The sequence below is a fragment of the Anolis sagrei genome, chromosome 12, assembly GCF_037176765.1.
Source record: "Anolis sagrei isolate rAnoSag1 chromosome 12, rAnoSag1.mat, whole genome shotgun sequence".
NCBI lineage: Eukaryota > Metazoa > Chordata > Lepidosauria > Squamata > Dactyloidae > Anolis > Anolis sagrei.
This window is the reverse complement of record NC_090032.1, coordinates 17,652,331-17,668,716: the sequence shown is the minus strand read 5'-3', so window position 1 is coordinate 17,668,716 and position 16,386 is coordinate 17,652,331. Positions and strand designations below refer to the sequence as shown.

Sequence of the window (16,386 nt, the reverse complement as noted above, 5' to 3'; positions counted from 1 at the left end):
GCCATAAATGTGGGCGAAACGTCAGGAGAGAATGCTTCTGGAACATGGCCATACAGCCTGGGAAACTCACAGCAACCCAGTGATTCCGGGCATGAAAGCCTTCGACAACACATTCTTGGGATCCCTTTCAACTCTATGATTCTATTTCTGTTCTATTTCTGTGTAGTGCAGTATATATAGGACCTGGCCGGTGGCTTCATTCCTCCCTCTCCTGGCTGGTGTACCCATACTAATTTCCTTTAAGCCTTTCCTCTCTCTGTTTGAAGGGCATTGGCACCATTGCCCTCTATTTGACAACTTTCCCTTTTATAAAAAAAGAACTGATCTGGTTGAAAGATACTTTCATCTCCATTTCAAAGCCAAAGAGCCGACATTGTCCGTAGACACCTCCAAAGTCATGTGGCCAGCATGACTGCATGGAGCGTCGTTACTTTCCCCCTATTGATAGACGCTGGGGCTATTTATGTATAAATCAGAACATGCACATTTGGTACCCTCTCTTTGGTGATTGTGAATTTTCTTTTTATATTTCTGATGACATGCAAATCATAATCCTAAACATCAATCTTGTGAGTTTAGGATTATGGCTGTCGATTCTAACATTTGAAGAGGAAGCAGGGCTGCTTTGGATCCCCGGTCTCTTTTCCCACCTTTCCTCCTCCTGGGCTCTAAAGACTGGGTTTTAAATAAGAGCCATTTCAATGGGAAAGTTTAATCCAGGACACATGGTTAATCCTTGCCAATTCTTTCAGGACAGAGGAAGAAAAAAACAGGACCCTCTTTGTTCTGGATGTTCTGAATAGCAATCGAAAATAAAGCTCTATTGACCTGTCTCCCTGTGATAGAGACACCAGCTATCAAGGACAAACCTGTAAGTATATTAGCTTTAAAATATTTCGTATACAAAATATTTACTTGTTAACAAAACATGTGAAATGTAAAGCAGAGCTGCATTTACTGGCTTTGAGGGCACTGACAAAAGAGGATAATAACATATATGAGCATCTTCCTTCCTTCCCCTTCTTCTCTTCCCTTCCTTTCCCCCCTCCTTCCTTCCTATCCCTCCCTCCTTCCTTTCCTTCTTTCCCTCCTTCCCTTCCATCCTGTCCTTCTTTTCCTCCCTCCCTCCCTCCCTTTCCTCCTTCTTTCCCTTTCTTCATTTCCTTCCCCTTCATTTCCTTCCCTCCCTCCTTTATTCATCCCCCTCCTTCCTTTCCCTCCCTCCTTCCTTCTTCCTTTTCTTCCAGCCTTTTTCCTTCCTTCCTGTCCTTCCTTCTTTTCTTTCCTTCCCTTCCTTCCCTTCTTTCCCTCCTTCCCTCCCTCTCTTCCTTTTTCCTTCCCTCTTTCTTCCTTTCCTTCTTTCTATGTAAGATATAAATACAATATTTTATATATTGTTATATAGATTACTATATACGATGTTACTATTATATATTACTATATAATACAAATTGGATAACAACAATACAATAAGCCTTTATTGGCATAACATGGCAGAGAGTATAAAAAATAGTACACATAATAAAAAAGGGCTTCTCGTTTGCTACACATTCAGTTTGCAGACTTCATTCAGGAATCTTGCCACTGAAAGGCAGCAGCTAAAGTCCTGGCAATTTAAAAGCAAAATCACTTTGTCAGAATCGCTGCGGTTCTTCAGTGAGTCTAAAACTTGTGTTAGCAGACTGAATCTTAGCTCCTGGTAGAGTGGACAGTGATATAATACAAATTAAATAGACTTGTAGAATAGAGTTTGAAGGGATAGTCAAGAAGTAACGAGAGAAGGAGGGAAAGAGGGAAGGAATGAAGGAGGGAAAGGGGAAGGAAGGAGGGAGGGAGGGAAAGAAGGAAGGAAAAAAGGAGGGGAAGGGGGAAGGAGAGAAGGAGGAAGGAAGGAAGGAAGGAAGGAAGGAAGGAAGGGAGGGAGGGAAGAGAAGAAAGGAAGAGAAGCAAGGAAGGAGAGAAGGAAATAAAAAAGTGAAAGGAAAGGAAGGAAGGATGTAACCAAAGAGCAAAGAAAGGAAGGAAAGAAACAGGTAGAGATGGAAGAAAGAAGAAGATAAATAGGGAAAGAAAAAGAGGAAAGGAAGGAGAGAAAGAGGGTGGAAAGGCTGGCCACGGCAACGTGTGGCGGGTACAGCTAATAATAATAATAATAATAATAATAATAATAATAATAATAATAATAATAATAATGTGTCCGACGTGTGATCTACTACAACAGTCAGCAGAGTGTCTTCTGTGGATTCATCTTGCTGTGTTTCTAATAGTAATAATAACAATAGTAGTAATAATAATAATAATAATAATAATAAATGAGGATTTAAAGATCGAACTGCAAAGACTTTGGCACAAGCCAAAGTGGTCCCAGTGGTGATCGGCACACTGGGTGCAGTGCCTAAAGACCTTGGCCTGCACTTAAACACAATCGGTGCTGACAAAATTACCATCTGCCAGCTCCAGAAGGCCACCTTACTGGGATCTGCACACATTATTAACCGATACATCACACAGTCCTAGACACTTGGGAAGTGTCCGATGTGTGATCCAATACAACAGCCAGCAGAGTGTCTGCTGTGGACTCACTGTGTTTAGAATAATAATAATAATAATAATAATAATAATAATATAATTTTCCAACTAGATAGCATATGATCTAAAGTACACATTCAGCAAGGATATGCTTGGATGCTGCAGAGCTTTTGTGGTCTCCGCTTCCTACATTAGCACAAGCAAATTATAAAATATTAACTTGGAAACATACTTATCTACCTATCCATCCATGCATCTACCTATCTATCCATTCATCCATCATCCTGCTTTTCTGGAAGAAGTATTTACTTACTTATAGGTCTCAGCAGAAATCCGTCCATTCACTTTTACACAATAATGAAAATTGATCTACAGAGCAGAAAAAAAGATAGTCAAATAGACTGGAAATTACAAGAAAGCATATGTAAATCTATCATTGTGTTGTTGAAGGCTTTCATGACCAGAATCACCGGGTTGCTGTGAGTTTTCCAGGCTGTATGGCCTGACCCCGGCAGGAAGCAGCCAGGCTTTGGAGCTACAAAGCTATTTAATGCGAATCAAGGTGGCTAATTGCAACATTCACACTTGCCTCAAGCAGACAAGAGTTCTTTCTCCTATCCTGGATATTCCACAGATATATATACCTCACTTGCTTAGTTTCCAACAGATCTCTCAACCTCTGAGGATGCCTGCCATAGATGTGGGTGAAATGTCGGGAGAGAATGCTTCTGGAATATGGCCATACAGCCCGGGAAACTCACAGCAATTCAGTAATCTATCATTGATTGTGAGGGGATGTTGGGCCCTATTTATGAAAGGTTTGGAATGCTTCTTTGCTGTGGACCATCTACTACATAATTTCCATTAATAAAACATATGCATTTACATATGTGAGAGTTCAGCACCAAAATAACCCCTGCAAAGGCCTGGAATCACTTCCAAACCTGCAATCATAGCTTATATCTGGTGTATTTTGCCATTTGGCCATTCCAAAGCAGAACATATATGTAGCACCAGTTCTCTATGAACTATCTTGGAGGCTAAGATTTTCTGGGGAGGCCCTGCTCTCGGTCCCACCTCCGCAGGTGTGGCTGGTGGGGACAAGAGACAGGGCCTTCTCAGTGGTGGCCCCTGAGATATTTATTTATTTATTTATTTACGACATTTATATGCCACCCTTCTCACCGCAAAGAGGACTCAGAGCAGCTTACAAGATATATATACATACAATATATTATATTAGCATAGTACAAATTCAGTATTATATATTACTATATTGTACTATACTATTATATTGTAATATTATTGGTAATAGTACATGTAATATAAATATATAATTATAATATCATATTAGTAGTAGTATTATATAGCATTACATTATAATATTATAAATATGATATGTATATAAAATATATTATATTATATTACATTATATTATATAATGGAACTCCCTTCCCAGTGAAATCAGACCAGGTCCTTCCCTCCTGACAATTAGAAAGAAACTAAAAACCTGGCATTGGAACCAAGCTTTCGGAGAGTAGTCAGTGCCATAGGTGGCTATGAAGTAATTATAACATGAATGGCTACTGGATTATGACTCTGATTTTGTGTGGTTTTAATAGTTGATTTAATGTATTTAATGTATTGATGACTTTTTAATATTTTTATTGATTTTATTAATGTACTAGCCGTCCCCTGCCACGCGTTGCTGTGGCCCACATGGGGGGTTCTGTGTGGGAGGTTTGACCCAATTTGTTCTATCGTTGGTGGAGTTCAGAATGCTCTTTGATTGTAGGTGAACTATAAATCCCAGCAACTACAATTCCCAAATGTCGAGATTCTATTTTCCCCAAACTCCACCAGTGTTTACATTTGGGCATATTGAGTATTTGTGTAGAGTTTGGTCCACATCCATCATTGTTTGAGTCCACAGTGATCTCTGGATGTAGGTGAACTACAACTCTAGAACCAAAGGACGCTGCCCACTAAACCCAGTATTTTCTGTTGGTCATGGGAGAACTGTGTCCCAAGTTTTGTTCAATTCCTTCATTGGTGGGGTTGAGATTGCTCTTTGATTATAGGTGAACTATAAATCCCAGCAACTACAGCGCCCAAAGGACAAAATCAAATTTTTTGAGTGAAGGACATACACTGGGTTGTTAGGTGTCTTGTGACCAAATTTGGTATCAATTCGTCCAGTGGTTTTTGAGTTCTGTTAATCCCACAAACGAACATTACATTTTTATTTATATAGATGTGTATATTGTATTTATCTGCTATGTGTATATGGCATTGAATTATTGCCAATTTGGAAGCCGCTCTGAGTCCCCTTCGAGTGAGATTGAGCAGGGTAAAAATACAATAAATAAATAAATAGATGTATTTCTCATTCTGTCGAAAAGTTGCTAAAGATGTGTAAGTATAAAGTTATTAAACCAAGGCAGCCAATAGCCATTAAAACACCTAAAACAGTGGTTCCCAACCTTTTTTTGACCAGGGACCACTCTCCAACATTAGTACCAAAAGGCTTACAAATCAGTTTTTGGTCAACTTTAGATTTGGTTCGGTTATTTGGGGTGCTGATTCAGAAAATTGCATTGGATCAACCACATCAGATGTAGTTTCTGATACAGAACATACACCATCCAGTAGTCACCATCTGCTCACCCACAGAAAACCATATTCAATAATCTAGCTGATGTGGTCATAGTAATCTTTCGTGGATAGTCAGTCTCTCCCCTCCCAACATCTCCGTTGCCTCGACACTATAGGAGGGTTTCGTGAGACCAGTCACTCTCGTTGCCGTGTGGTTTTGAAGCAACAGTGTAGTAGTGGGTGAGGGTATGGACCATATTTTTGTTCTTGGGGACCACTGGTGTTCCATGGACAACAGGTTGGGAACCACTGACACTTTTCCTGGAGGGTGAATTGAGGATGAGGAAACATTTCCCTTTTTAAAATTGCCTTCCAGAGTGCCTGAAGTTAGCACTCCTTTAGGGCCTCTGTTTGTAGCCAATTGATCCCGTGAAAGCTTCATGGTCGAGAAGAAGGATCTTACCATTGTGTGTATAAGGCTGATCCTATGGATGAACTGCTTCATGGCTAAACAATCCTCTTCCAGAACTCTGGATTTCTCACAGACCTGAAAACCCCGCACAAAATGCACCTTGTTAAAGCCCTGCTTCCAAAATGTTTCAGTAAAAACTATATTGCATACCCTAAGAATATAATTTAGATTATTACAGGAGACCAATAAATTCAAACATTGACAATATGTTAGGGACCCCCATTTCAGGATCCCTGCATTGGGCCCGGTCGCAGGAGGCAAAAAGGCAAACAGTCTCAGGAGAAGTACAAGAGCAAGGTCTATTTTCGTCATGATCATGATGAGACGGGCCAGCCATACCAAACACGCAGGTCTTGGTACTTTCAAGAGGCTGCGGCACCCAGTCTTCAGACTCAGATTATATAGACTCTTTAGCACTGCAGCAAATCTAATTACAAACTACCACCTAGGCTTAATTTCTTATTTAGCACATTGACTAACTGACTCCTTGTAAATCACATCATTTCTTGACAATAGAAAGTAAAAGACCCAAATAGCTCATTCCCCCATGTATGGCAATAGACACTTTGTCAACTTTTTAGCCTTCTGCCTGAACTGTCTTGTGAAAGTTGTTGATTGCACATTTTTTAGGTGCTAACCACAAATGTTCCAGACAAAATGGACTCTTAGTGGAAGCTCATTTTTAAATACAGAGGGGGTACATTTTTAACTTTGATTTCTCTAGTTTCATGATCATTGCCCTATCATCAAAACAATTACAAAAACAGGAAATAATGAGAGAACCATTTTTTGTTGTTGTTGTCAAAGTCTTCCTTATCAGACATACACAACTTCACTAAAAATGGTATAGGCCAGATCTTAAAGGTCTTGATGTGAGGATTCCTGTGATATCCAAGGTTAGCAAACTATAGGAAGCCCAGTGTCATCATAAACTGTTCACAAAGCTGGCCCTGGTGCATCCCAAATGTATGTTTTCTGTATTGTCGAAGGCTTTCATGGCTGGAATCACTAGGTTCTTGTGGGTTTTTCCGGGCTATAGAGCCATGTTCTAGAGGCATTTCTCCTGACGTTTCGCCTACATCTATGGCAAGCATCCTCAGAGGTAGTGAGGTCTGTTGGAATTAGGACAATGGGTTTATATATCTGTGGAATGGCTGGGGTGGGGCAAAGAGCTCTTCTCTGCTGGAGCTAGGTGTGAATGTTTCAACTAACCACCTTCATTAGCATTTGAAGGCCTGGCTGAGCCTGGGTGGTCAATTGAAACATTCACACCTAGCTCCAGCAGAGAAAAGCTCTTTGCCCCACCCCAGCCATTCCACAGATATATAAACCCATTTTCCTAATTCCAACAGACCTCACTACCTCTGAGGATGCTTGCCATAGATGCAGGCGAAACGTCAGGAGAAATGCCTCTAGAACATGGCTCTATAGCCCGGAAAAACCCACAAGAACCTGTATGTTTTCTGCTTGTTCCTATGGAACGTACAAAATATCCCTGCAAGACACTTTGTGCTGAGTTTGGTTAGTGAGAGGGGCCAAAGCCACCAGAGAGGCTAACCTTAAAAGAGATCTGAAAAGGCATGGTGTGTAGAGATTCATGAGGACACCCCCTTCCGCTCACAGCCTTCCTCTGGCATAAGGGCAGCAAGCCTTCCATTTCTGTAGGATGGAAAAGTACCGACATCAGGCAAAATAATATAAGACAAAGAAAGCCCTGCCCTGGGAATGAGGACAGACTGGAATACAGTCTTTTGAGTTGGAGGATGTGCACTGCCAATGGAGACACGAAGTTTACTGGGCTCTGCCTTTAGGCATTTCAGGCACTAGTGGATAAAGATACCATTCACAGGAAGCCTGTCCTCTTTCTCTGAAGAAAGACGTAAGCAGCTATAAGCAGTTCACATGAGTCTTTTCTTAAGAAAACCATCTTATCACTTGAGGATCATCTGATATTGCACTTCACCATCCACATTTTATAAGGGAGCAGTTACAAAAAAAAAAGTGGCCATTAAGGCCCTTCCAAACTGCCCCTTTATCCCAAGATCTAATCCCAGATTAACTGATTATCCCAGGTTATCAGGCCCCTTCCACACTGCTGAATAAAGTCCAGCATTTTCTGGTTTGTTACATCCCGAATAGACTACTGCAATGCTCTCTACGTGGGGTTGCCCTTGAAGACTGTTCGGAAACTTCAACTAGTCCAGCGAGCGGCAGCCAGATTGTTCACCGGAGCGACATACAGGGAGCATACCACCCCCCTGCTGTGCCAGCTCCACTGGCTGCCGATTCAATTCCGAGCACAATTCAAGGTGCTGGTTTTCACCTACAAAACCCTGTACGGTTCCGGTCCAGTGTATCTGTCTGAACGTATCTCCCTCTACGTCCCACCCCGGAGTCTGAGATCATCTGGGGAGGCCCTGCTCTCAACCCCACCACTGTCACAAGTGAGGCTGGTAGGGACGAGGAGCAGGGCTTTCTCAGTGGTGGCCCCTCACCTGTGGAACTCACTCCTGGGGGAAATCAGGGCATCATCATCCCTCCTCGCCTTTAGGAGGAGGGTGAAGACTTGGTTATGGGACCAGGCCTTTGGGCACTCTGGCAATTAAATCAGACAATCAGGCGAGTAAGACCAACAGGATTGATGAAGTGGAACGTAAAACTAGATCTATGAGTTAGCGAACGCTGACCATGTAAGAGGAGAAATTGGGTTTGTATTTGGTTTTATTGATTTTATTGATTTTATGGTTATAATGCATAAATTGTTGTTAACTGTGAACTGATGTAATTTTGTGTATGATTGTTTTATGATGCAGGCATCAAATTGTGCCTTTGCTTTTGTAAGCCGCCCTGAGTCCCCTTCGGGGTGAGAAGGGCGGGGTAAAAGAACCCCAAATAAATAATAAATAAATAAATAAATAAATGGCAATGTGGACTCAGATAACCCAGTTCAAAGCAGATATTGTTGGATTTTCTGCCGTGATATTCTGGGTTATATGACTGTGTGGAAGGGGGTCCTTTGGCCCCTTTCACATCTATCTATATAAATAAAAATGTAATGTTAGTTTGTGGGATTAACATAACTCAAAAACCACTGGACAAATTGACACCAAATTTGGACACAATCATGCCAACAAGTGACCGTCACTCCTAAAAACACTGGAGAACACAGAAGAAGAGACTTAAAAAGCCAAAAAACAAAAATTACATTACAACGCATGTGCAAAACCACACACACATATATACACAAACATACATATATACACATATACACAAATATACACACACATATATACACACACAAAACTCATATACACAGACTGGGCCACAGCAACTCGTGGCAGGGGACGGCTTGTTGTTGTTCATTCGTTCAGTTGTCTCCGACTCTTCGTGACCTCATGGACCAGCCCACGCCAGAGCTCCCTGTCGGCCGTCACCACCCCCAGCTCCTTCAAGGTCAGTCCAGTCACTTCAAGGATGCCATCCATCCATCTTGCCCTTGGTCGGCCCCTCTTCCTTTTGCCTTCCACTTTCCCCAGCATAATTGTCTTCTCTAGGCTTTGCTGTCTCCTCATGATGTGGCCAAAGGACTTCAACTTTGTCTCTAGTCTCCTTCCTTCCAGTGAGCAGCCTGGCTTTATTTCCTGGAGGATGGACTGGTTGGATCTTCTCGCAGTCCAAGGCACTCTCAGAACTTTCCTCCAACACCGCAGCTCAAAAGCATCGATCTTCCTTCGCTCAGCCTTCCCTAAGGTCCAGCTCTCACATCCGTAGGTTACTACAGGGAATACCATGGCTTTGACTAGGCGGATCTTTGTTGCCAGTCTGATGTCTCTACTCTTGACTATTTTATCGAGACTGGACCTTGCTCTCCTCCCAAGAAGTAAGCGTCTCCTGATTTCCTGGCCACAGTCTGCATCTGCAGTCATCTTTGCACCTAGAAATACAAAGTCTGTCACGGCCTCCACGTTTTCTCCCTCTATTTTCCAGTTGTCAATCATTCTTGTTGCCATAATCTTGGTTTTTTTGATGTTCAGCTGCAACCCGGCTTTTGCGCTTTCTTCTTTCACCTTGATTAGAAGGCTCCTCAGCTCCTCCTCGCTTTCGGCCATCAGAGTGGTGTCATCTGCATATCCGAGGTTGTTAATGTTTCTTCCAGCAATTTCCACCCCAGCTTTCCTCAAGCCCCGCACATCCTCGCATGATGTGTTCTGCATACAAGTTAAAAAGGTTGGGTGAGAGGATGCAGCCTTGCCGTACGCCTTTCCCAATCTTGAACCAGTCTGTTGTTTCGTGGTCAGTTCTGACTGTTGCTCCTTGGTCCTTGTACAGATTCCTCAGGAGAGAGACAAGGTGGCTTGGTATCCCCATCCCACCAAGAACTTGCCACAATTTATTATGATCCACACAGTCAAAGGCTTTAGAATAGTCAATGAAGCAGAAATAGATGTTTTTCTGAAACTCCCTGCCTTTCTCCATTATCCAGCGGATATTGGCAATCTGGTCTCTCGTTCCTCTGCCTTTTCTAAACCCAGCTTGAAAATCTGGCAACTCTCGCTCCATGTATTGCTGGAGTCTTCCTTGCAGGATCTTGAGCATTACCTTACTGGCATGAGAAATAAGGGCCACTGTACGGAAGTTGGAGCAGTGTTCAATGTATTGTCGAAGGCTTTCATGACTGGAATCACTGGGTTGCTGTAGGGCTTTTTTTCAGGCTATATGGCCATGTTCTAGAGGCATTTTCTCCTGACGTTTCACCTGCATCTGTGGCAAGCATCCTCAGAGGTAGTGAGGTCTGTTGGAAGTAGGAAAATGGGTTTATATATCTGTGGAATGACCAGGGTGGGACAAAGAACTCTTGTCTGTTGGAGCTAGGCGTGAATGTTTCAACTGACCACCTTGATTAGCATTTGATGGCCTGGCAGTGCCTGGGGCAATCTTTTGTTGAGAGGTGATTAGATGTGCCTGATTGTTTCCTCTCTAGAAGGGCAGCCAAAATGATCAAATGTATGGAAAATATTTACCTCTCTGTATCTGATCACTGAGGAGTCGGTGGCAAAATTCACCTTTTGCTGAAACTGCAGGGAGCAAACAAGAAGAAGATTTTTCTTTATATCAGACTTGCGTTCAGTTCTATGACTCTCTGTTTCACACCACCTTTTATGTCCTATTTTTCAGTCTTCCACTTATAGCATTTTAGCGTTTTTCCTAGTCCAAATCTATTTTAAAGAACGGTAAAAACAAAGAGCCAAGGGCCTTGCAGTTGCCTATCAGCAGTTAGAATGTCAACAGAAGACTAAAGAGAATGCATATAGGTCAACGTGGGTTACTGTCCCCCTTTATCATGGAATGCATTGCGTTTCTATTGAAATTATAGTAATTATTTACAAAATTAGACCCATCTGAGTTAGCATAAACAAAATTATGCAAATGCATATCCTCTCTATGTGTCGAAGATACACTTCCCTTGCTGTTGCAGAGGCATGCATAAGTGTCTGCAGAGGAATGCATAAGTTCATAACCAATGCTGAACTGAAAAATAGTGGCTGAAAAGGAAAGTTGCTTCGAATCATTAGGTATTAAGGGAGTGTAAAATATGGAGCCCATTTTAAGATGCAATTTATATTACACTCACTGACAATTACACCATAGGACTGATCCATTTGCTGAAGAGAATCTTCAACGTCCAGAAAAACCACCAGCGTCCCTTGTAGTGTTGAAAACCCTTCTGACTTGTCCTTTTCTCCATTCTGAAGCTGAATGATTAGATATTCCAAAATCTGAAACAGTAAAAAAAAAACACATTATTTTTGTCCTCGGTAAAGCATTAAATGATCCTTAATGTTATGCTACGCACATCACATTTCAGTTGATGTCGAACCTCAAGGAGAGGTGGCTAACAAATGCATTATTATTATTATTATTATTATTATTATTATTATTATTATTATTATTGGTTTCCACCTGGGATTTTGCTCCACGTAATTCTATTATTATTGGGTTGTTGTAGGTTTTTCCGGGCTATATGGCCATGTTCTAGAGGCATTTTCTCCTGACGTTTCACCTGCATCTATGGCAAGCATCCTCAGAGGTAGTGAGGTCTCTAGAACATGGCCATATAGCCCGGAAACACCTACAACAACCCAGTGATTCCGGCCATGAAAGCCTTCGACAATCTATTATTATTATTATTATTATTATTATTATTATTATTTAAAACACAACAAGATTAGTACACAGCAAACAATACAGCCAAATAAAATACAAAGTGCAGACAACAAAAATTACATCAGAATGAAATACATACAGCATTATTATTATTATTATTATTATTATTATTATTATTTGAAACACAACAAGATGAGTCCACAGGAAACAAGGTCACTCTGCTGGCTGTCGTATTGGATCACACATCGGACACTTCCCAAGTGTCTAGGACCGTGATGGTGAACCTATGACTTGCGTGTCAACACTGACAGGCATGGCTATTTTTGATGACACACAGACATGCGGCCACATACAGAGAAATACACCTTATAAGAGCCAATCTAATTCCATCTTTAAATTTGTAAAACGCTCTACAAAGTTAACATCTGCACGTTTGAGCATTGTTCACTCTATAACTCAGCATAGATTATACATTTTTATTATTTAAACTATAAATATTGCAAAATTATGGGGTTTTTTTTTCTCAAAGTGACACTCCACCCAAGTTATGCTCAGGTTTTTGGCAAATTTTGACACACCAAGCTCAAAAGGTTGCCCATCACTGGTCTATGACTATGTGATGTATCGGCAAATAATGTGTGCAGATCCAAGTAGGGTGGCCTTTTGCAACTGACAGATGGTAATTTTGTTGGCGCCAATTGGTTTTAAGTGCAGGCCACGGTCTTTAGGCACTGCACCCAGTGTGCCAGTCACTGCTGGGACCACCTTGACTGGCTTGTGCCAGAGTCTTTGCAGTTCAGTTTTTAAATCCTCATATCGTGTCAGCTTTTCCAGTTGCTTCTCATCAATTCTGCTGATACCTGGGATTGCAGCGTCAACAATCCATTCTTTCCACGATCGTGAGGTCAGAAGTATTGTGCTCCAAAATTCTGTCAGTCTGAATTCAGAAGTCCCAAAGTAGTTTGATGTGTTCCTTTTCTGTAACTTTTTCCGGCTTGTGATCCCACCAGTTCTTTGTCACAGACAGATGGTCTTTGTGAAACAAGTTTCAATGGACAATCTGAGCAACAGTATTATGCCTCTGCTTATAGTCTGTCCGTACGATCTGCTTGCAATAGCTGAGGATGTGATCCATCGCTTCGGCTGCTTCCTTGCAGAGGCTACACTTGGAATCTTTCATCTATTTATCAATTCTGGTGGCATTGGTCCTAATGGCTTGTTCTTGGGCTGCACCAATCAGGCCCTCCATCTCCTTTTTCCAAATTCCATTTGTGAGCCACATCCATGTTTTTTCCTTGTCTGTTTTGCTCTCAATTTTCCCCAGGAACTGTCCATGGAGAGCCTTCTTTTGCCGGTTTTCTCCTCTGCATTGTATTTTTATGGCATTCCCTCTTTGTCTTTTGCACTTTAAGCAGTTTTCTACTATTGACTTCCATCAGTGTTGGTTCTTGACTGCCTTTCACATAATCTGCCTGTGCATCACCACCATCATCATCACCATTATGTTTATTTACATTCTGCTTTTTCTTTCCACAAAGGAGACTCAAAGCGGCTTACATTAATTATTTATCGTGTCAGGGGCAGACCAAACAGTTGCATTGTAGTGGGTTAAACCCCTGTGCCGGCAGGACTGAAGACCGACAGGTCGCAGGCTCGAATCTGGGGAGAGGCGGATGAGCTCCCTCTATCAGCTCCAGCTCCTCATGCGGAGACATGAGAGAAGCCTCCCAAGGATGATAAAAACATCAAATCATCCGGGCGTCCCCTGGGTAACGTCCTTGCATTTGGCCAATTTTCTCACACCAGAAGCGACTTGCAGTTTCTCAAGTCGCTCCTGACACAACAACAACAAAAATTTGCATTTTTAAACAAACAAACATATATTATGGCTTACATTAAAAGCATTTCAATATGATTTTCAAATACTGTATACAAAAATTAAAACAGAATATCATTAGTATTTTTAACCAATCTAATCCACTAAAAATAAAAGACAGAGCTGCTGCATAAGTCTTTAACCAGTAGTAACATGTTACGTTTATTTTGAATTCCCAACATGATTCGTTCAACCTCAGTTTGGCAGTTTAAATAAGGACTGTGGGAAAATCAACGTATGGAAAATCAAGACTCAGCACTATGTATGTTTTTAGTCTGTATGATTGTATTTATATGTTTGAACTATTTATATGTTTTAATTGCTTTATAATTTGATGTTATAGTTATTGTTGTGTGGCATTGAAGTTTTGCCATAGATTGCTTTGAGACCCCTTCGGGGTGAGAATCATAGAATCAAAAAGTTGGAAGAGACCTCATGGGCCATCCAGTCCAACCCCCTGCCAAGAAGCAGGAATATTGCATTCAAATCACCCCTGACAGATGGCCATCCAGCCTCTGTTTAAAAGAACGGGGTATAGATATAGTAAATAAATAAATCTCTATCAAATGTAATTGCTGCTCTCGTGTGCCTCAAAAAGAGAGAGAAAGGGAGAGATCAAACTCAGAATTTACTTCAAGATTTAATTTTGATATACTGGCAAAACTGGAGAAATAGAGGGTAAGTACTGTAATAAAACATGCTGTAGGAATGTTTTATTACAGAGTACTAGTAGGAGAAAAGGGAACACTAGGAAAAACACTAGTGAAGCACAGTGATAGTGGATGCTTTGTCCTCCCATAGTCTTATATGGCTCAAATGTTCTTTCCCACAAGAAAATGTTCTTTCCGTCAGGCGGAAGGTTTCCACAAAACCGCCCACATTCACGGTTGTTCCCTTGGAACAAAACACTTGTTTGTTCTCTTTAGGCTTTTGTTAAGAAGAGCCAATCTGGATTTTGAAAGGGCTCCTGGGATACATCATACCTGAAAGGAAAGGCAGACAAGATGTAAAGACAGTTAAGAAGCTCCAAAGCAGTTCAAAAGCAGAAAAATCCGGATTCAGAAACTGGATTATATGGCAGTGTAGATGAGGCCGCACTGTCATCAAGACAGTGTGGCCTCATCTACACTGACATGTAATCCAGTTTCTGAATCCAGATTATTTGTTTTGAACTGGATTAGATTTCAGTGTAGACTCAAAGGATAGCTTTGACAGTGTGGTGAGTGAATTAGAACCAGACATCCTGAGGAGTGAGGTTGAATGGGCCTTAAGAAGCATTGCTAACCACAAGGCAGCAGGAGACGACGGGATCCCAATTAAACTGTTTAAAATCTTGGAAGAGGATGCATGCCATATGCCAGCAAATATGGAAAACACAAGAATGGCCATCAGATTGGAAAAATCAACTTATATCCCCATATGAAAAAAGGGAAATGCTAAAGAATGCTCAAACTTTTGTACAGTGGCACTTATTTAACATGTCAGTAAGATAATGCTCAAGATCCTACAAGGTAGACTACAACAAGACATGGAGTTAGCGTTGCCAGATGTACAAGCTGGGTTTAGAAAAGGCAGTGAGATGAGAGACCACATTGCCAACATCCGGTAGATAATGGAGAAAGGCAGGGAGTTTCAGAAAAACATCTCTTTCTATTTATTGACTGTTCTAAAGCCTTTGACTGTGTGGGTCATAATAAATGGTGGCAAGTTCTTGGTGGTCTGGGGATATCAAGCCACCTTGCCCATCTCCTGAGGAAACTGTATAAGGACCAAGTAGCAACAGTAAGAACTGACCATGGAACAACAGACTGGTTCAAGATTGGGAAAGGCATATGGCAGGGTTGTATACTCTCACCCTCCCTATTCAACTTGTATGCAGAACACATCATGCAACGTGCAAAGCTTGAGGAATCCAAGTCTGGAGTTTAAATGGCTGGATGAAACATGAACAACCTTAGATATGCAGATGATACCACTTTGATGGCCAAAAGCGGAAGAGGCTGAGGAGCCTTCTAACCAAGGTGAAAGAAGAAAGATTGGGAAAGGCATACAGCAAGGTTGTATACTCTCATCCTCCCTATTCAACTTGTATGCAGAACACAACATGCGATGTGCAGGGCTTGAGGAATCCAAGTCTGGAGTTTAAATGGCTGGCTGAAACATGAACAACCTTCGATATGCAGATGATACCACTTTGATGGCCAAAAGCAGAAGGAGTTGAGGAGCCTTCTAACCAAGGTGAAAGAAGAAAGATTGGGAAAGGCATACGGCAAGGTTGTATACTCTCATCTTCCCTATTCAACTTGTATGCAGAACACATCATGTGATGTGCGGAGCTTGAGGAATCCAAGTCTGGAGTTTAAATGGCTGGACGAAACATGAACAACCTTCGATATGCAGATGATACCACTTTGATGGCCAAAAGCAGAAGGAGTTGAGGAGCCTTCTAACCAAGGTGAAAGAAGAAAGATGGGGAAAGGCATACGACAAGGTTGAATACTCTCATCCTCCCTATTCAACTTGTATGCAGAACACATCATGCAACGTGCAGAGCTTGAGGAATCCAAGTCTGGAGTTTAAATGGCTGAATGAAACATGAACAACCTTAGATATGCAGATGATACCACTTTGATGCCCAAAAGCGGAAGGAGCTGAGAAGCCTTCTAACCAAGGTGAAAAAAAGAAAGGGCAAAAGTTGGGTTGTAGCTAAACATCAAATAAACCAATATCATGGCAACCAGACTGATGG

At 41.5% G+C, this 16,386-nt stretch overlaps 2 protein-coding genes across 3 annotated transcripts in view; one reads left to right on the top strand and one right to left on the bottom strand.

Moving 5' to 3' along the window:
* Nucleotides 1-12,896, bottom strand: part of TOP6BL (TOP6B like initiator of meiotic double strand breaks) — a 30,827-nt gene extending 17,931 nt beyond the window's left edge. Inside the window, exons 1-6 of the mRNA XM_067472619.1 lie at nucleotides 12,864-12,896; nucleotides 11,229-11,373; nucleotides 10,618-10,671; nucleotides 7,155-7,255; nucleotides 5,588-5,671; nucleotides 2,843-2,898 (exon numbers count right to left, since the gene is read on the bottom strand). Coding sequence (XP_067328720.1) covers nucleotides 2,843-2,898; nucleotides 5,588-5,671; nucleotides 7,155-7,255; nucleotides 10,618-10,671; nucleotides 11,229-11,373; nucleotides 12,864-12,896 — 473 coding nt within the window. The remainder of the gene's footprint in view (nucleotides 1-2,842; nucleotides 2,899-5,587; nucleotides 5,672-7,154; nucleotides 7,256-10,617; nucleotides 10,672-11,228; nucleotides 11,374-12,863) is intronic.
* The window catches only part of LOC132764382 (acylphosphatase-2-like), a 49,183-nt gene continuing 33,542 nt past the window's right edge, over nucleotides 746-16,386 (top strand). For both annotated transcript variants that reach the window (XM_060758377.2, XM_060758378.2), the window contains exon 1: nucleotides 746-871. The gene's annotated coding sequence lies outside the window, so the exon portion shown is untranslated. The remainder of the gene's footprint in view (nucleotides 872-16,386) is intronic.